Source organism: Ovis aries, chromosome 1 (genome assembly GCF_016772045.2).
Source record: "Ovis aries strain OAR_USU_Benz2616 breed Rambouillet chromosome 1, ARS-UI_Ramb_v3.0, whole genome shotgun sequence".
Taxonomy (NCBI): Eukaryota; Metazoa; Chordata; class Mammalia; order Artiodactyla; family Bovidae; genus Ovis; species Ovis aries.
In genome coordinates this window covers 196,800,234-196,820,903 of record NC_056054.1, presented here as the reverse complement: position 1 = coordinate 196,820,903, position 20,670 = coordinate 196,800,234, and the positions used below count along the sequence as shown (strand labels likewise).

General features: G+C 39.4%; 1 protein-coding gene across 13 annotated transcripts in view; it reads left to right on the top strand.

Moving 5' to 3' along the window:
* CCDC50 (coiled-coil domain containing 50) overlaps positions 1-20,670 on the top strand; it is an 86,466-nt gene that overhangs the window by 57,197 nt on the left and 8,599 nt on the right. For 11 of the 13 annotated variants that reach the window (XM_042233147.2, XM_042233143.2, XM_060404738.1 and 8 more), the window contains 5 exons: positions 8,136-8,251; positions 13,902-13,946; positions 14,032-14,136; positions 16,272-16,351; positions 20,312-20,418. In XM_042233147.2, coding sequence (XP_042089081.1) covers positions 8,136-8,251; positions 13,902-13,946; positions 14,032-14,136; positions 16,272-16,351; positions 20,312-20,418 — 453 coding nt within the window. Of the gene's footprint in view, positions 1-8,135; positions 8,252-13,901; positions 13,947-14,031; positions 14,137-16,271; positions 16,352-18,065; positions 19,532-20,311; positions 20,419-20,670 lie in introns of those variants that run through there. The other 2 variants (XM_042233141.2, XM_060404754.1) reach the window with 1 other exon arrangement.

The following is a 20,670-nucleotide window of genomic DNA, read 5'->3' as shown; positions in this document are numbered from 1 at the left end:
ATAAATCCTGGACCAGATATTATAAAAGGTATTTACTTAATCTCAAATCTCAAGAAGGAGGATATCTGTACCTTTTCCCTTCTGCTTTCTAAGAGAATACACACTCCTTGCAGGGTTCTTCCAGCCCCACAATTGCAGTGGAGGTACTCGTCCCAGGTACAATTTTTAAACTGCCAAGACCTTACATCAGAGATTCTGATACTAAAGCAGTGCTATTGAGTTTCTGATTTTGATTCCATGAACCCAGAAGGTCTAATGACACCACCTTCATAATATCTGCCTCCAAAGACTTACAGGGCTGGAAGTACTGGATTTTCTTCACCTCATCTTTCTCAGTTGTGAAGTGAGAGATGAGACAGACGGTCTTTTAAGATAGTGTTTTTCAAATAGTGAGCCTGTAGTGTGTTTTCGTCAGAATCAGCTGGGCTGTCTCCTAAAAATGCAGATTTCTGGACATGTGTTATCAATCCCTTGAGTGCAGCCTGGCAGCTCGGGCTTGTTTTACCAGGAGGTGATTCTTGTGTACTTAGAGTTTGAAAACAGTTGTTTTGAGTTCCTTCCTGTGCTTTAACCAGCTTCAGCTCTACAGCTGGCGCTCTGAAGCACCAGTGTCAGCTAAGTTCTTGGTACTTACTTAGGAATGAGGTGAATGAGCCTCCAGTTTCTGGCATCGCTGAGGCCCTACTCTGAAGCCCGTCACTGACATAATAATGGTTCTCTCCATGCCTTTCTGGAAACTGCTGCTGTGATGTTTTTCCATATGGCTGTACCACTACAAGTCGTAGCACTGGCTGTCTGGTGTTTCAGTTAGACCGTACTCATCTCCCTAGTTTTGTTTTGCTCTTATGGAATGTTTACAGAGACTCAGGGGTTATTGAGGGGAAAGTACCAAGGAGGCGACTCTTCTTACTTCCTTCCATTTACTGTTGCCCAGCCAACCTCTGCTTCTGGTTTGGAGAGTGGTTTCTAGGTTGCAGGTTCATGTTGATTCTTCTGGTTCCCCCTATCATTTTATCTCTTCGTGTCATGTTACTCCTTTAAGTTTCTAAAGGGCTTGGTGATAAAGAAAATCCAGGTCAGCAAGTATCTGTATGCCGCAAATCTTCTTGCCTCAGGCTTTATGTTCAGGGATAGATGCTTGGATCTGAGCCTCAAACAGTTCATGAGTCAAGCCACAAAGGTGGATATGTAAATAAGCAATTGCAAATTTGATACACTTTGAACAAAGAGCTCTGGGGCAGTAGAGGAGAAAGTGATAAAATCTACCTGGAGTATGTTTTTAAAGTTATTTTATATCAGATTTAGAAAGACATTGGAGTCCAAAAAGTATCAGGGAGGAAGGGTGATTTCCTCTGTGTTTCTGATTTTGTGACTGCTACCCGCTAAGTGTGCTCTGAGGGCTGGTTAACCTCTATGGCTTTTTTAGTATGCTCAAGGGTATTTTAAACAGACTCAGAAAGGGTGGAAATAATATGAAAGAAACTCAGTGACTCACAAACCCTACTACTGGAGTTGTAGGCAAATGTTTTGTTCCTTTTAATTTAATAGCATAAGAGTTTTAAAAACAGTGTGACTAGGCAGTTACTAAAATGGCAGCATCATAGCTGCTAGCATCTGTCATCTTATTTTCAGCTTACTTTGCAGATTTCACCTACAAAGACTTTGTTGGCATTTGATTTTGTGAGCCACCCACCACCCTAGAATAGGTCAGAAGATTACATTAAAATATAATCATGTACTGGTGTCTGTTCTTGCTGTTGTAAAAGTTCTTAAAGTTGTTAGCATAGGCCAAAGTTTTGTTTAACCTAATAATGAAGAAAGCAGCAGGACAACAGAGAGCTAGTTCTAAGAGCGCTGGTTTGTGGGACGATCCGTTGAAAAAGGAACACAGAATAAAACTGCTAAATTAAATATATGATTGGCTAATTTTCTAAAGAGCAGTAAATCCATACTACCTTTGAGGGTAACATTGCTATTGGGCTATTAGATTGAAACAGCTTATTAATTTTCTGCAGTTTAACTTCCAGCCTCTCAGAGCCATTAAACACCATTCTATGATATTTCCCAAGACTGGCTTCTTACAAAATATACGTGAATGGTATCAGGATCCATGTGTCATCATATTGGCTTATTCCATAGTTTGAGATAAGTTTATCTTGAATACCAATACTTTTAGCAGTTTTATTTTATCAAAATTTCTTTAAAGGTAAGCTTTGTTTGTTTATTGAGGGAGGTTCTTATTTTCTCAAACTGGAGAATGATGAACAGAAAAAGATAAGCAAGAATTTGATTGAAAAGTCATTGTGGAACTGTTGAAAATATGGCTTACCTGGTTTTTGGAAAGCTGGTTTCCAGATTGTGTTTAGGTTACCAAAATGAAGACCACCATTTTCTTAATTTCTTTGAATTAACTATATTTAATAACATTTAGAAGCATCTCTATTTTCTGTAATGATGGGCTTACAGTGTACTATCTGAAATTCCTTCTTAGATACTTAGAAAAGCTCTTTTCACCTTTGGTATGAAATATGCTGCAGTTAGTCTGCAGTCTTGTCAGTCTAGAAACCTAGTATTCCAGGATGTAGAAATTTTCTGCTTAACGAGATCTACACGTTCCAAACAGAGAGTTCAAATAAACTCTTCTCTCTCCCTCTAAATATTTAACCTAGGAGAAATTACCTTAAAATTTAACAACATTTATTTTTATTGGGGTATATTTGACATATAAGTTTCAAATGTATATTTGTATATATTGCAAAATGATCACCAGAGTAAGTCTAGTTAACATCATCACCATACTTAATTACAACTTTTTTCTTGTGATAAGAACTTTTAAGATATATTCTCTTAGTAGCCTGTAGATGGACAGTATAATACAGTCTCCATACTGTACATTATATACTTATTTATTTAATACCTGGAAGTTAGTATTTTATGACTTTCTGTACCCATTTTGTCTATCCTCTCATCCCTCCTCTGACAATCACAAATCTGTTCTCTGTATCTTTGGGCTCAGGATTTTTTGTTTTGTTGTTATGTTTTAGATTCCATGTATAAGTGAAGTTATATGTTATTTACCTTTCTCTCTATAGTCCAGCTCTCACATCCGTACATGACTACTGGAAAAACCAAAGCTTTGACCCACACGCACCTTTGTTGGCAAAGTGATGTCTCTGCTTTTTCATATGCTGTCTAAGTTGGTCATAACTTTTCTTCCAAGGACCAAGCGTCTTCGTCTTTTAATTTCATGGCTGAAGTCACCAACTGCAGTGATTTTGGAGCCCTAAGAAAAGAAAGTCTGTCACTGTTCCCATTGTTTCCCCATCTATTTGCCATGAAGTGATGGGACCAGAGGCCATGATCTTAATTTGATCAGATGTTGAGTTTTAAGCCAACATTTTCACTCTCCCTTTTCACTTTAATTGAGAGACTCTTTATTTCTTCTTCACTTTCTGCCATAAAGGTGGTGTCATCTGTATATCTGAGGTTATTGATATAAATCCTGGCAATCTTGATTCCAGCTTGTGCTTCATCCAGTCCAGCATTTCTCATGATGTATTCTGCATATAAGTTAAATAAGCAGGGTGACAATATATAGCCTTGATGTATTTGGAACCAGTCTGTTTTTCCATGAGAGTTGGACTATAAAGAAACCTGAGGGCCAAAGAAGTGATGCTTTTGAACTATGGTGTTGGAGAAGACTCTTGAGAGTCCCTTGGACTGCAAGGAGGTCCAACCAGTCCATCCTAAACGAAATCAGTCCTGAATATTGGAAGGATTGATGCTGAAGCTGATACTCCAGTATTTGGTCACCTGATGTGAAGAGCTGACTCATTGGAAAAGACCCTGATGCTGGGAAATATTGAAGGTGGGAGAAGAAGGGGATGACAGAGGATGAGATGGTTGGATGGCATCATTGTCTCAATGGACATGAGTTTGAGTAAGCTCCAGGAGTTGGTGATGGATAGGGAAGCATAGTGCAGTCTGTGGGGTTGCAAAGAGTCAGACACGACTGAGTGACTGAACTGAACTGAACCTTTCTCTTTCTTACTTTACCTACCAAGGTGCCTTCAGGGTCCATTCCTGTTTTTGTAAATCAGTCAGTTCAGTTCAGTCACTCAGTCGTATCCGACTCTTTGCGACACCATGAATCGCAGCACACCAGGCCTCCCTGTCCATCACCAACTCCCAGAGTTTACTCAGACTCACGTCTGTCGGGTCAGCGATGCCATCCAGCCATCTCATCCTCTGTCGTCCCCTTCTCCTCCTGCCCCCCAGAGTCTTCAATGAGTCAACTGTTCGCATGAGGTGGCCAAAGTACTGGAGTTTCAGCTTTATGGCAAGATTTAATTCTTTTTATGGCTGAATAATATTCCTCTGTGTGTGTATGTGTGTGTGTAAATCTCACATTTTCTTAATCCATTTATCCATCAATGGGCATTTAGGTTGTTTCATGTCTTGGCTATTGTAAATAATAATACAGTGAATATAGGGTATACATATCTTTGAGTTTGTATTTTCATTTCCTTCAGATAAATTCCAGAAGTAGAATTACTGGATTGTATGGTGGTTCTAATTTTTTTTTTTAAATTTTTTTGAGAGACTTTTATACTGTTTTTCATAGTGGCTACACCAATTTACATTCTCACCAACAGTGCACAAAGATTTTCTTTTCTTCACATCCTTACCAGCACTTGTTGCTTCTTGTCTTTTTGATCATAGTTATTCTAAAGATGTGCCATATGATACCTCATTGTGGTTTTGATTTGCATTTCCCTGATGATACAGTGATGTTCAGCACCTTTTGTACCTGTTGGCCGTCTGTGTGTCTCCTTTGAAAAAATGTCTGTTCAGATCCTCTGCCTATTTTTTAATCAGATTGTGTTTTTGCTATTGAGTTGTATGAGTTATTTATATATTTTGGGTGTTAAACCTTATCAAATATGTGATTAGTGAATGTTTTCTCCCATTCTTTTTTTCTCCCATGCCTTTTTGTTTCGTTGACAGTTTCCTTTGCTATGAAGTTTTTTAGTTGGATGTAGTCCCACCTGCTCTTTTTACTTTTGTTGCATTTGATTTTCATGTTGAATCCAAAAAGTCATCTCTAAGAAAAACGACAAGAAGCTTACTGCCTCTGTTTTCATCTAGGAGTTTTATTGCTTTGGGTCTTATGTTGAAGTATTTAATCCATTTTGAGTTAATTTTTGTGTATGGTGTCGGTAGATGGTCAAGTTTCATTCTTTTGAATATGGCTGTCTAGGTTTCGTGGCGGTATTTACTGAAGAGACTGTCCTTTCTCCATTGTGTATTCTTACCTTCTTTGCCATAAAACAATTGACCATATATGCATCTGGGTTCTCTGTTTTGTTCCATTGGTCTGTGTATCATTCTCTCTCTCTCTCTCTTTTTTTTTTTTTTGGCTGTACAACTTGCAGGGTCTTAGTTCTCCAAGCAGGGATTGAACCCACACTCTCAGTAGTGAAAGCTCGGTGTCCTAACCACTGGAACCCCACAGAATTCCCGTGTGTCATTCTCTTTTTAGCTGCCAAGCAGTCATAGACTTACACCCTTTCAAATCAATTAAGACTCTTCATTTTACCATTGCGTTTGAATGCCTTCCAAACATCCTTTACTGATATTAAAGCAAAATATTTTCTTAGTTAGTTTTATGATATAGAGTAGGAGGCACAGCCATAGAGAAAGTTTAGTTCTCAAAATGTGAGTGCATTTCCACTGTGTTTCTTTCACCACATGGCTTACTTGAAGGAACAGGGTGTGATCTTCCCTGTTGTCCTCAACTAGGCTTTGGACTGCTCTTGGAAGTGTCATTTTCCTGTAGATGGGCAGGAAGTGATATTGTTAGTCACTCAGTAGTATCTGACTCTTTGCGACCTCATAGATAGTGGCCCACCAGCCTCCTCTGTCTGTGGAATTCCGCAGGCAAGAATACTGGAGTGGATTGCCATGCGCTTCTCCAGGGGATCTTCCCTACCCAGGGATCGAACCCAAGTCTCCTTAGTTGCAGGCACATTCTTTACCGTCTGAGATACCAGGAGGCTCTGTAGATGGGCATATGGTACAGAAATCTATTTTGTCCATTGACTTTTCCCAGTGCTCATCTAATTCTATTATTTTTCCCTAAAATCTTCCTTTCTAGTTACTACCAAACTAATCATAATTCAAGGAGGTTTATCTACTCTTGGGAGTGAGTATGCCACTGTTTCCTGATTGAAACCCAGGAAGAAACCCAGGTTCACTAGTCTTCACTTGTGGTAAGGCACATGAGCCTGTGGCTTTTGGTTTTACCACAGTGCTGGATTTAAAGTTCTATAAGACGCTGCACCAGATAAGTAAACTCCTCATGTGCCCAGAATTTAGTTGTATTTTTTTCCTTTACTTTTTCCTCTTTTATTTAAAGCAAGTGAATCATGAAGTAAGGCATTTTGAAAAAAGTATGTTCATGTACAGTTAATTTGATGGACATAATGCACTAGTAGCTGCAGAAGTGATACACCCAGTCCATCCTAAAGGAGACCAGTCTGGGTGCTCATTGGAAGGACTGATGCTGAGGCTGAAACTCCAGTACTTTGGCCACCTCATACGAAGAGTTGACTCATTGGAAAAGACCCTGATGCTGGGAGGGATTGGGGGCAGGAGGAGAAGGGGATGACAGAGGATGAGATGGCTGGATGGCATCACTGACTCAATGGATGTGAGTCTGAGTGAACTCCGGGAGTTGGTGATGGACAGGGAGGCCTGGCGTGCTGCGATTCATGGGATTGCAAAGAGTTGGATACGACTGAGCGACTGGACTGAACTGAACTGAACAAAGGCCAAATCTCACCCATGCTACATGTATTAGGATCTCAGGGGTTTGGTTTAAAAATGTTCACGTGTATTTAACGTATTCCAAGTGATTCTGATGTATAGACATGATTGAGAACCACTAATATAAAGAAATAGGCAACTAGGAGTAAATTACTTTTCCTCCCTTTAGTGACACAGTTACTGAAAGTCACTGTTCCAGATGGTTAATCTTGTTCACTGCATAAAACATTTGTATTATTTTTGAATATAATACATTCTTGAATACATTGTTGAAAAATTGTAGTTTATAAAGGATATCAAGAGGGCAGTACACACAATTTTGGAAAAACCATTAGCATTCACCACTTAAGAGTTTTAAAAGGAATATATGCTGCCCTAGTGGCTCAGATGGTAAAGAATCTGCCTGCAATGATTCTTTATGTTTCTTTAAGGTAGGAGACTCAGATTTGATCCCTGGGTCAGGGAAGACCCCCTGGAGAAGGGAATGGCAACCTACTACCAGTATTCTTGACTGGAGAATCTCCTGGACAGAGGAGCCTGTTGGGCTACAGTCCATGGGGTCACAAAGAGTTGGACACGACCAAGTAACTAACACACATAACATTTCAAAGTAAAAAGTCAAGGTTCCCTACTAGTCTCCCTGTTCCTTTCTCCTCAGAGCAAATAAAACTCAAGGTCATTGTGCTCTCTGACATTTCACTTATGTTACATCCTCCTTAAAATTTAACAACATTAAACTGATCAAAGCACTGAGAGAGATCTAAAGCAAGTGAATTTGGAGGCTATCAGAGCAAAACCCAGGGCACAGCCATTGGTTGGTTAGTAGGCACTGCCACAGAACTCCCAGGCGATGCTGTTCGTGTCCCCTCTGAAGTGAGGTCTGCAAGGCTGAGGCAGAAAAGTGCAAAGCCTCTCAGCTCCTGCAGCCTCACAACTTGGTCTCTTCAGAATTGCAACTAACTTTCTTTTCTCCAAATTCTTTTTATTTCAGGGACTTAATCTTTTTTCACTTCCTGTTTTACAAAACCTTCACTTAGAGTTCTTTGTGTGGTTTACTTCTGTTGGAGAAACTGGGAGGCATTTTTTACCAGGCAGGTTTGGGTGGGTAACTGTGTTTAAATGTGTGGATTACCTGTATCTCCTCTCCCATGCCTAGGGGAAACAGTTATTTCCATCACACCCTACACTGAAGTTTAGAGTCGACACAGTATTGTCACAGTTAGATACGAAGACAAACTTCTTTTTCTTATATGTTGCAACTTCTCATGAAATTACTCAATAGCCTTATTGCACTGACTTTTTTCTAGGAATGAAGCCCAGAGTGATGAAAGAAGCAGTTTCTACTCCGTCACGAGTGACCCACAGAGATCAGGAATGGTATGATGCTGAAATTGCCAGAAAACTTCAAGAAGAAGAAATTTTGGTGAGCAGAATTTAACGCAAGATTTTAGGTTAATCAGGTTTCTCTGTGAATTAAATCAACCTTGGCATTTATATAATAGGTGTTTTAGTCCTTTCTGTTGAGAAACTGTTACCTTTTTTATGGATGTAAAAAGCAAAACAACAGGGATGAAGTGTCCAGTTTTATTCACTAAGTTAGCATTCAGTTCATTTCAGTCCAGTCACTCAGTCGTGTCCAACTCTTTGTGACCCTGTAGACTGCAGCACGCCAGGCCTCCCTGTCTATCACCAATTCCCAGAACTTACTCAAACTCATGTCAATTGAGTTGGCGATGTCATCCAACAATCTCATCCTTTGTCTTCTCCTTCTCCTGCCACCTTCAATCTTTCCCAGCATCAGGGTCTTTTCAAATGAGTCAGTTCTTCACATCAGGTGGCCAAAGTATTGGAGTTTCAGCTTCAACATCAGTCCTTCCAATGAATATTCAGGACTGACTACCTTTAGGATGCACTGGTTGGATCTCGTTGAAGTCCAAGGGACTCTCAAGAGTCTTCTCCAACACTACAGTTCAAAAGCATCAGTTCTTCGGTGCTCAGTGTTCTTTATAACTCAAATCTCACATCCATACATGACTACTGGAAAGACGATAGCTTTGACTAGACGGACCTTTGCTGGCAAGGGGATGTCTCTGCTTTTTAATATGCTGTCTAGGTTGGTCATAACGTTCCTTCCAACGAGTAAGCATCTTTTAATTTCATGGCTGCAGTCACCATCTGCAGTGATTTTAGAGCCCCCCAAAATAGAGTCAGCCACAGTTTCCACTGTTTCCCCATCTATTTGCCATGAAGTGATGGGACCAGATGCCATGATCTTCGTTTTCTGATTGTTGAGCTTTAAGCCAACTTTTTTTTATTTTTTTGAAGTCACTCAGTCGTGTCTGACTCTTTGCGACCCTATGGACTATAGCCCACCAGGCTCCTCCGTCCATGGGATTCTCCAAGCATGAATACTGGAGTGGGTTGCCATTTCCTTCTCCATTAAGCCAACTTTTTCACTCTCCTCTTTCACTTTCATCAAGAGGCTTTTAGTTTCTCTTCACTTTCTGCCACAAGGGTGGTGTCATCTGCGTATCTGAAGTTATTGCTATTTCTCTCAGCAATCTTGATTCCAGCTTGTGCTTACTCCAGCCCACCATTTCTCATGATGTGCTCTGCATATAAGTTAAACAAGCAGGGTGACAATATACAGCCTTGACGTACTCCTTTTCCTATTTGGAACCAGTCTGTTGTTCCCTGTCCAGTTCTAACTGTTGCTGCCTGACCTGCATACAAGTTTTTCAAGAGGCAGGTAAGGTGGTCTAGTATTCCCATCTCCTGAAGAATTTTCCACAGTTTATTGTGATCCACACTATCAAAGGCTTTGGCATAGTCAATAAAGCAGAAGTAGATGTTTTTCTGAAACTCTGTTGCTTTTTCCATGATCCAGCGGATGTTGGCAGTTTAATCGCTGGCTCCTCTGCCTTTTCTAAAACGAGCTTGAACATCTGGAAGTTCATGGTTCACGTATTGCTGAAGCCTGGCTTGGAAAATTTTGAGCATTAGTTTGCTAGCATATGAGATGAGTGCAATTGTGCGGTAGTTTGTGCATTCTTTGGCATTGCCTTTCTTTGGGATTGGAATGGAAACTGATCTTTTCCAGTCCTGTGGCCACTACTAAGTTTTCCAAATTTTCTGGCATATTGAGTGCAGCACTTTCACAGCATCATCTTTTAGGATTTGAAAGAGCTCAACTGGAATTCCATCACCTCCACTAGCTTTGTTTGTAGTGATGCTTCCCTAAGGCCCACTTGACTTCACATTCCAGGATATCTGGCTCTAGGTGAGTAATCACCCCATCGTGATTATCTGGGTCATGAGGATGTTTTTTGTACAGTTTTATGTGTATTCTTGCCACCTCTTCTTAATATCTTCTGCTTCTGTTAGTTCCATACCATTTCTGTCCTTTATTGAGCCCATCTTTTGCATGAAGTGTTCCCTTGGCATCTGTAATTTTCTTGAGGAGATCTCTAGTCTTTCCCATTCTGTTGTTTTCCTCTATAACTTTACACTGATCACTGAGGAGGGCTTTCTTATCTCTCCTTACTATTCTTTGGAACTCTGCATTCAAATGAGTATATCTTTCCTTTTCTCCTTTGCTTTTCACTTCCTTTCTTTTCATAGCTATTTGTAAGGCCTTCTCAGACAGCCATTTTGCTTTTTTGCATTTCTTTTTCTTGGGGATGGTCTTGATCCCTGTCTCCTTTACAGTGTCACTCACTTCCGTCCATAGTTTATCAGGAACTCTGTCTATCAAGTCTTTCAGAGATGGCAATGGCAACCCACTCCAGTACTCTTGCCTGGAAAATCCCATGGACGGATGAACCTGGTAGGCTGCAGTCCATGGGGTTACTAAGAGTCGGACACGACTGAGTGACTTCACTTTCACTTTTCACATTCATACATTGGAAGAGGAAGTGGCAACCCACGCTAGTGTTCTTGCCTGGAGAATTCCAGGAATGGCGGAGCCTGGTGGGCTACCCTCTATGGGGTCGCACAGAGTCGGACACGACTGAAGCGACTTAGCCGCAGCATCTATCAGATCTAGTCCCTTAAATCTATTTCTCACTTCCACTGTATAATCATAAGGGATTTGATTTAGGTCATAGCTGAATGGCCTAGTGGTTTTCCACACTTTCTTCAGTTTAAGTCAGAATTTGGCAATAAGGAGTTCATGATCTGAGCCACATTCAGCTCCTGGTCTTCTTTTTGCTGAATGTATAGAGCTTCTCCATCTTTGGCTGCAAAGAATATAATCAATCATCAGGGTCTTTTCAAATGAGTCAGCTCTTCGCATCAGGTGGCCAAAGTATTGGAGTTTCAGCTTCAACATCAGTCCTTCCAATGAATATTCAGGATTGATTTCCTTTAGGGTGGACTGGTTGGATCTCCTTGGAGTCCAAGGGACTCTCATGAGTTTTCGCCAACATCACAGTTCAAAAGCATCAATTGTTCGGCGCTCAGCTTTCTTTATAGACCAACTCTTACATCCATACATGACTGCTGGAAAACCATAGCCTTGACTAGATGGACCTTTGTTGGCAAAGTAATGTCTCTGTTTTTTAATATGCTGTCTTGGTTGGTCATCTTGTCTAGACTAGAGATCTCTTCAAGAAAATTAGAGATACCAAGGGAACATTTCATGCAAAGATGGGCTTGATAAAGGACAGAAATGGTATGGACCTAACGGAAGCAGAAGATATTAAGAAGAGGTGGCAAGAATACACAGAAGAACTGTACAAAACAGATCTTCACAACCAAGATAATCACGATGGTGTGATCACTCACCTACAGCTAGACATCCTGGAATGTGAAGTCAAGTAGGCCTTAGAAAGCATCACTATGAACAAAGCTACTGGAGGTGATGGAATTCCAGTAGAGCTATGTCAAATCCTGAAAGATGATGCTGTGAAAGTGCTACACTCAATATGCCAGCCAATTTGGAAAACTCATCAGTGGCCACAGGACTGGAAGAGGTCAGTTTTCATTCCAATCCCAAAGAAAGGCAATGCAAAAGAATGCTCAAACTACTGCACAATGGCACTCATCTCACACGCTCAAAATTTTCCAAGCCAGGCTTCAGCAATACGTGAACTGTGAACTTCCTGATGTTCAAGCTGGTTTTAGAAAAGGCAGAGGAGCCGGAGATTAAATTGCCAACATCCACTGGATCATGAAAAAAGCAAGAGAGTTCCAGAAAAACATCTATTTTTGCTTTATTGACTATGCCAAAGCCTTTGACTCTGTGGATCACAATAAACTGTGCAAAATTCTTCAAGAGATGGGAATACCAGACCACTTACCTGCCTCTTGAGAAACCTGTATGCAGGTCAGGAAGCAACAGTTAGAACTGGACATGGAACAACAGACTGGTTCCAAACAGGGAAAGGAGTACATCAAGGCTGTATATTGTCACCCTGCTTATTTAACTTCTATGCAGAGTACATCATGAGAAACGCTGGACTGGAAGAAGCACAAGCTGGAATCAAGATTGCTGGGAGAAATACCAATAACCTCAGATATGTAGATGACACCAGCCTTATGGCAGAAAGTGAAGAGGAACTAAATAGCCTCTTGATGAAAGTGAAAGAGGAGAGTGCAAAAGTTAACTTAAAGCTCAACATTCAGAAAACGAAGATCATGGCATCTGGTCCCATCACTTCATGGGAAATAGATGGGGAAACAGTAGAAACAGTGTCAGACTTTATCTTTTTGGGGTCCAAAATCACTGCAGATGGTGATTGCAGCCATGAAATTAAAAGACACATACTCCTTGGAAAGAAAGTTATGACCAACCTAGATAGCATATTTAAAAATGGAGACTTTACTTTGCCAACAAAGGTCCATCTAGTCAAGGCTATGGTTTTCCAGTGGTCATGTATGGATGCGAGAGGTGGACTGTGAAGAAAACTGGGCACTGAAGAACTGATGTTCTTGAACTGTGGTGTTGGAGAAGACTCTTGAGAGTCCCTTGGACTGAAAGGAGATCCAACCAGTCTATTCTAAAGGAGATCAGCCCTGGGATTTCTTTGGAAGGAATGATGCTAAAGCTGAAACTCCAGTACTTTGTCCACCTCATGCAAAGAGTTGACTCATTGGAAGGGACTCTGATGCTGGCAGGGATTGGGAGCCGGAGGAAAAGGGCACGACAGAGGATGAGATGGTTGGATGGCGTTACCGACTTGTTGGACATGAGTTTGAGTGAACTCCGGGTGTTGGTGATGGACAGGGAGGCCTAGCGTGCTGCAATTCATGGAGTTGAAAAGAGTTGGACACGATTGAGTGACTGAATTGAATGAACTGAGGTTGGTCATAACTTTTCTTCCAACTAGTAAGTGTCTTTTAGTTTCATGGCTGCAGTTATCATCTGTAGTGATTTGGGAGCCCAAAGAAATAAAGTCTGCCACTGTTTCCACTGTTTCTCCATCTATTTGCCATGAAGTGATGGGACCGGATGCCATGGTCTTTGTTTTCTGAATGTTGAGCTTTAAGCCAACTTTTTCACGCTCCTCTTTATTATGCACTGTATAATTTGGTAAAGGTAGACGCTTTTCTGTCTAATGATTGCTGGGAGAAATATCAATATCCTCAGTTATGCAGATGAACTGAACTGAAAGACCTGTCCCGCCAGATTGTCTCAAGCATAGAGTGCCTTACTCTACCCTGAACTCCCTCAGGTTATGTTAAAGGTCAACAGCTGCCACAACAGAGGGTTTAGTCTTTACAGAGGCAGATGGCGCTTACCCTATTTGTCCAGTTGTTGGCAACAATTTTGGAAAGTCCCAGCTTATATTTGACAATATATATATGTACAATGGAATACTGTTAAGCTATGAAAATGAGGAAATCCTTCTGTGCAGCAGACTGTGACTGAACTGAACTGGCTATTGAAAGTATACAAACTGATTGTCATCTTCAGGGATGTTGATCACAATTGGTTTCAAATACAGTGGGTTTTCTTGTGTGTGTGTGTGTGTTTTTTTTTTTTTTAATGTAAGCTTTTTTGTTTTTTTTTTTTCCAATGGCCAACTTAGGTTGCACTTAAATTTTGCTTTTTTGCATTTTCTGTACCATAGGCCACCCAGGTGGACATGAGAGCAGCTCAAGTTGCTCAGGATGAGGTGCGTTCATGTTAATTTGTTTAGCCATTATTCTTTGGAAATACCCCAGTAATTTTCTACTTACAGCTTTGCAATTTTTGTTTAGGAAATTGCTAGACTCCTAATGGCTGAAGAAAAGAAAGCTTACAAGAAAGCCAGGGAGCGGGAGAAATCATCTTTGGACAAAAGAAAGCATGACCCTGAGTGGAAGGTAGAGTCTGTTTGTCTTTAAAGAGAAATGCAGGTAAAACTATAATGGGGAGTCCTTTTTAGGGTATGCTCACAGATATTTTTAGGGCATATAAATTATCTGTTTCTCGTATGTGAATCTGACTTATAAGAGTTGTTTCACCGTGAAAAATCATATTGAATTCTTGGAAGTAACTATGTAAAGAAGTTACTTATGAGGTTGAAAAACTCATTTCCTTCATTTTAATAGCTACTGAGAGGTAGGTGCCTGTGGCCACAAGCAGGCATAGTTTTTTACTCTGCTTGCTTTCCAGGAAAATGCTGTGTTTCCCACATGCTCTTAGATTTCCACAGGGGCCTTTCGCTCTTCTTTGGACTTTTCTGTTTGCTTATATTGTCCTTCCTTCTTGGTCCTATGCCAGCTGTCTCTCTTGCCTCTGGCATCACTTGATCCATGGCAGATGGACAGCCATTCTTATCACCAGCCATCATTGCTTATGAAACTATCTAGCATGAGCTTCAATTGTTACCTTCTTCTCGTTAATCAGAAATAGCAGAGACAAAATAGACAGCGACTGCTGTTCATTCTGACATAGTCTAATTATTGTATGTGGTGACTGCAAGTTTAATTGAACAGATGTTACTCATTAGTTTCTGTGTGCAAAGCACCACTCTGGACTTACAGGGAGAGACGAAGATAGATTTTCCTCAGAATAATGTATAATGTTGGGAAGAAGACAGACTATAGACAGCTAACAAATGTGAGGTCAAGCTGGCTGAAAAATGCATAATGGAGAAACAAAAGGAGCTGGAGTGATGATTTATACTGTAAAGGCTTTTAGGGAGGCAGTCCGTACTGGGCCTGAAGGATGCAACCAGGTGTGTGTCCATGATATGGTTGAGGTTGCGCTCGGTTCTTCTCCCCGCTTCCCTCCCTCTCTCAAACAAAATCCTCCCTTGGGCTGCTGGTCCTGTCACAGTCTCAGCATATGTTTCGAGAAAAACAAAGAGGAAGTATTATAATAGTATTTCTCTACTATTGCCTGTGGCTCAGTTGCGAATCTAAAAGCAAATGAAAATATTATTTCCCTGTTATCTATTTACCCTGTTCGTAATTCAGGATTTCTCCAAACAGACATATATCATTTTCATAGAAGGCTTCCCAAATGCTCTTGTTACGTAAATTAAGCTGCAAGTAATTGCCCAAGAGTTCCTCAAGTTCTTTGTTAACTCAGCTATACTGGAAGTAGGTATTTTTAAAGGTTACACATCAGGAAGGGAAGAGGAAGAAGGTCACATTTCTAGCAAGCATCAGGACTTCTGGTATTTTTAGGAATGTCAGTGTGGCTGGAGTTGTTTCTCTCCAGAAAAGTTGGCATGAATATGCCTTATTTCTGGGCTTGAAAGTTATCATCCCTAAGTCAGATGTTAAGAAACAAGTTTAATAGCATGAAGCTGGATTCGATAGACTCTGGGAGTCCTCCAGTTCTGTTACTGAACCAAACTTGGATCTGCTTGCTCTTGCACAGTAAAGCAAATCTACTGATATACTGGGTTGTGGTGAAGCAAAGTGTAGCATTTATTGTAAGGCTCCATACATGCAGTCAGGGACAGCTAGTACTCAGAAGGCCCGAACTCCCTGGTGGGTTTCAGGAAAGCATTTTTAGAAGATCTGGAGACTGTGTACTTGTGGTCATCATGTAGTTCACGTCTTCATCTGGTGGGGGTTTTCACATCTGTAAAACCACTCAGGAAGTGAGCACCATATACTTTTATGGAAGTACTTCATACGAGAGCTGAAGCAGAGGATATGGGGGAGGGGGAGGCTTGAGAGATTCGTGCCCAGTTACGGTTCTTGACAGCTACATGTGGCTGCCTTGTTACTAATGGGTGACCAAGCGTACCTCTGTGGTAGAGCCTGTTTGTGAGGGTTTAGTCCACTCATCTGGTTGTACTGACAACCTGCAACACTCTTTCATAACTGTAATTTTTAGTCTCTAAGTAACTGTTTAAATATATTTTATGTTGCTAAGCTAGGTGTAAGTAACCTAAAATTACGAAAGGAGAGTTTGACATTATTTAGATAATCTATAAATCTAATCTTTCTCTGTTTGCTGTTCTCTGGGTGTGTGTGTGTCTTTTTTCTTTCCCCCTTAGCCCAAAACAGCTAAATCAGCACACTCAAAGTCAAAAGAGAGTGATGAACCTCACCGTTCTAAGAATGACAGACCAGCACGGTAAGATGACACCTGAAAAGGGGAGTGAGGATCTTGACCTTGGGGTGAGCAAGAGATACTGGCTGCCTGGGAAGAGTGTTCGTTCCTTGGAGAGGAGATTAGAAATCTGCAGTTGTGAGGTGGTATCAAGTCTCGCAGGATTATTTTCAAGCTTTGTTTTCTGTTTTAAATTGTGTTGAACAAGTCAACTCAGGAAGATGGGGAATTTTACAGAAGCTGAGGTAAGGAGAGATGCACTTTTTTGTTAGGACCAGTTCTTATTTCTGGAGTCACTGAATTGACTGCCCTCAACTAAGAAGGGATGAGATTAACCATTTGCTTAAGTAAAATCTCAGGTTTTAAATGTTTACTGAGTTCCATGATCACATGGGTGTGTGCATGACATTTACACATGTCTAAATTCATTTCCGTGTGAGTCTCAGTGTCCTTGGCAAATATTCATTTCAGTCATTGCAGACTGTTCTTCATCCCACTGCAACAGGTAGCTGTGGCTACAGTATATGTATACTTTCTAACTTCTCTCAGGCGGTCTGGGGTCATGGTTATGGAGCAACTGCTACTTTTCCACTGCAAATTGTCAACATTTAAGTCTTTGGGAAGCAACCTTTATTTTTTCTTTATTGCTTTCTGTTGCTTTTGAAGGAAAAACTGATTGGAAGAGGAAAAGAGAAAGTTAAAAAGAAAAAGACAAAAGTTACACTAAATCTAACATTTGAAAACTCTAAATTATCGAAACTTTGTACAGTATTTTGGTCCTGATTATTAATGATATGTTTACTAATTATTAAAGGATAAGTTTTATGACATTGAAAAATATACACTCTTGTTGTCACTCATTGCTCACGCTTAAACTACTAGACTTATTTCTTTAAATAGAATGTATTTCGTGTTCTTGAAAAGCCATACTCTATTTTTAAACTCATGGGCTTTCAGAAGATAAATACCTTTCAGAAAATTATATCAGATTGTAAAACTTTTAGGGCACAGTAGTGTATTTTGTCTAATTGTGCACAATTGGTTCTTACAGCTTTTAGTTACACACATGCCAAATGTCTTTTAAAGCAAATTTTAGATTTAGTTCAGCTTTATTTATATCCCTGCACAACATCCAAGTAAAACAAGAAGAACTAATCTGTTCTCAGTAGGTAAATAGGTAGGAGTTGCTTATTATGCCTTTTTTTTTTTTAATAAAGGGAATTAAAATCATCTTTAGAGTTATTTTGCAGCCTTTGAAGTCCTTGGACTTTTTAGAACACCAGTATTTTTGACAGCATATGATAGAACAGTCTGAAACATCTATTTAAAGGATTTATTAAAGTTGAAAGCAACTTTCTGAAATGTAAATGGGTTCTCTTAAAAATATTTGATATATTGAAAGAATGAATAATCAAATGATCCTGTGTTAAAACTGGCCTTTGTAAATGAATGAAAAGTGGCCTATGACTAGTAAAACTGAAGTTATTTTTTGACTTAAGAATATTTGTCTATAACTATTAAAAATATTATTTTTAATCAAAAAATAAAGTACTAAAAGAAAAAAACCTTTTTTGCAGAAAGACTCTATATATGGCAAAACAAAATGAATAAGACTTTTATGAAATCTGTATTTTCATAGTTAAAACTTATAGTTTATGATCTTTTTATAGATAACTTGTACAATTAATGTTAGAAGGTATGCTTTGTTAAAGTTAGATTCTGTGGTTTCCTCTTTCAGATTTAATCATGGTGGAAGATGAGTTAACCATTTGTACAGAAAGATGGTTTCAAGGATTGAGAAACTTGGAGCTTGCTAGTTCAAGATGTTTACTTCAGTTTAGTACCAATAGTGGTACAGGGGAAACAGATTCTCATGGAGAGCTTATAACAGTCATGGTTAAAAGTCGTTTTCGTTGTCCATTAAAGATTTCTACTCTAAAAAACAGAAAACTAGTTGTCAATCTGAATTAATTCCAATTCTTTGTAATTGGAAAAAGTTTTAACCTAAGTTCTAAACTGTTTTAACTATAGGATTTTATATTAATAATGCTACTTGGTATTTTGTTTTTGTATTTTCTCTTAGAAAAACTTAAGGATTTTATAAATATCATTTGGTTCCTACAGTGTTCTTATGAATATGAAATATATTTTTCTCCACTTATTCATTTATCCAGTATTTATTGAGCTCCATAATAATTGCCCAGACCCAGAGTAAGTGGCAGTCAACAAAAATTTTCTTGCTCTTAAGAAATTTATAATCTAAACAGAAAATTATGCAACTAACTACTATGATTGTGTTAAATGCTAAGGATGAAAAATGCAGGTTGTTAGAAGAGCATAAGGAGACATTTAACCTAGTCTGGGTGTCTGGGAAGGCTTCTTGAAGAAATGAGTTTTAAGTGAATTCTGAAGTATATTTGGTTTTATCACTAGCTTAAAGATATAAATCATTTCATAAGAACAGTTGGAAACAGGTAATCCTAATACATCAGAAACTATAAAACAAACTATTAGTTAGCAAGATTTTTCCAACTTTGGATTTAAATACCCTGAGCTGAAATAACTGTCTCCAGTGCAACAGATAATTTGGTAGAACCCCTGGAAGCATTAACCCAAGATTTGTTCTCCACATGAGCAAAAAATTAATAAAACAGCATACCAGATAACTGAGGGCATCCTAGGCTGATCTGTTTATCCTCATGGGGGCTATCCTAGAGGATTTGTTGACATCCTAAACTTTGTTCAACACTTCAGCATCCCTTTCCTTGGTGATGAGTTTTTCTGACAGTACCAGTTGGCTTGTGTTTCTCTAGTATTTGGTCATCTAATGAGGATAATAAAAAGAGTAAAATAGAGACCCTGCCACCCTGATTATAAATCCTGTTTTCTTGAGTATAAGTTACTTCTTTAGTTAACAATCTTAATTCTGGAGTCAGATTGCTTTGTCTCAACTTTACCTGCTAAGACTTATGTTACTTTTTAAAGGTGAATGTTCTAAATGTCTGTGAATAATGAAAGAAAAACACTTATTTAATTTCTAATATTTATAAACTAATGATTCCATGCTCTTAACACGCAATTTGAGCACACTTTTGGGAAACACCAAAAAAATGAGAGATTTTGTTTTATAGCTTTATCAATGCCAAGTGTCTGCAAAAATCTGTTATATAATTAAAATAATAAAAGTTTGGAGTGTTAAAAATTTCCCTTTTTTTTTTTTACAGTTGTCTTGTTTTGACATGAAGTTGCACATGTATTATAACTGTCCTTTCCTTCTCTAAGCTCTACTCTGCCACCTAGTGGTTTAACGAACTTTGCTCTAAATTTCCTGTATTGACCAATGTCCCCTCTCCCTCCCCTCTTAGCTGCTACCTTCTCTCCCTTAATTACTTTCTCCCCCCATTCTGTCTTTTCCTTTCTTTCTCTTTTTCTTGATGAAACCTGCGAAAACAAAATATATTTCTCATTAATGGCAGTGATCATATCTATTAATCTTTGTTTATCTATGCCTTAGCACAGTGAATGAATGTGAATGTATGAGGCGCTCAGTCGAGTCCGACTCTTTGCGATCTCATGGACTGTAGCCCGCTAGGCTCCTCTGACCATGAGGTTCTCCAGGCAAGAATACTGGAGTGTGTTTCCATTTCCTTCTCCAGGGGATCTTCCTGACCCAGAGATCGAACCCAGGTCTACTGCATTGCAGGCAGATACTTTACTGTCTGAGCCACCTGGGAAGCCCACCAGTGCCTCACACTTGTTAGATCCCCAGAAGATACTTGTTTTTATTGAATTATGTGCATCAAAACAAACAAAAGTTAAATAATTTATCCGAGGTTATACAACTGGCTAGGAACTACCATGAGGATTCTGAAATATTCCGGCTTTGCATCTCCACTGAAACTATGTTTTCTAAGAGATCCAGTGAGGGGTGGAATTGTAGTCATCACTACATAGAGTGTCTCTTTAAATCTTGACTTTTTTTAGGCCACCACCACCTGCCATGACAGATGCTGAGGGTTTGGATTACACTCCTTCTGGAAACCAGCATAATTCCACACGTCACTACTCAAAGTCAGAGTCTTCTCATAAAGGTAAGACAAATGTATATGGTCAGCTGTAAGATCGTTTTTAATAATCGCCATGCTATAGTGGAAAAGCCAGGTGCTATATTATAGATCACTAGAGTGGAAAAATAAGTTAGTCTTTTGAGCAGATCATTATATTATTCTTCATTTATTAGAGGGCTTCTCTGATAGTTCAGTTGGTGAAGAATCTGCCTGTAATATAGGAGACCACGGTTCGATTCCTGGGTTGGGAAGATCCACTGGAGAAGATCATTATGT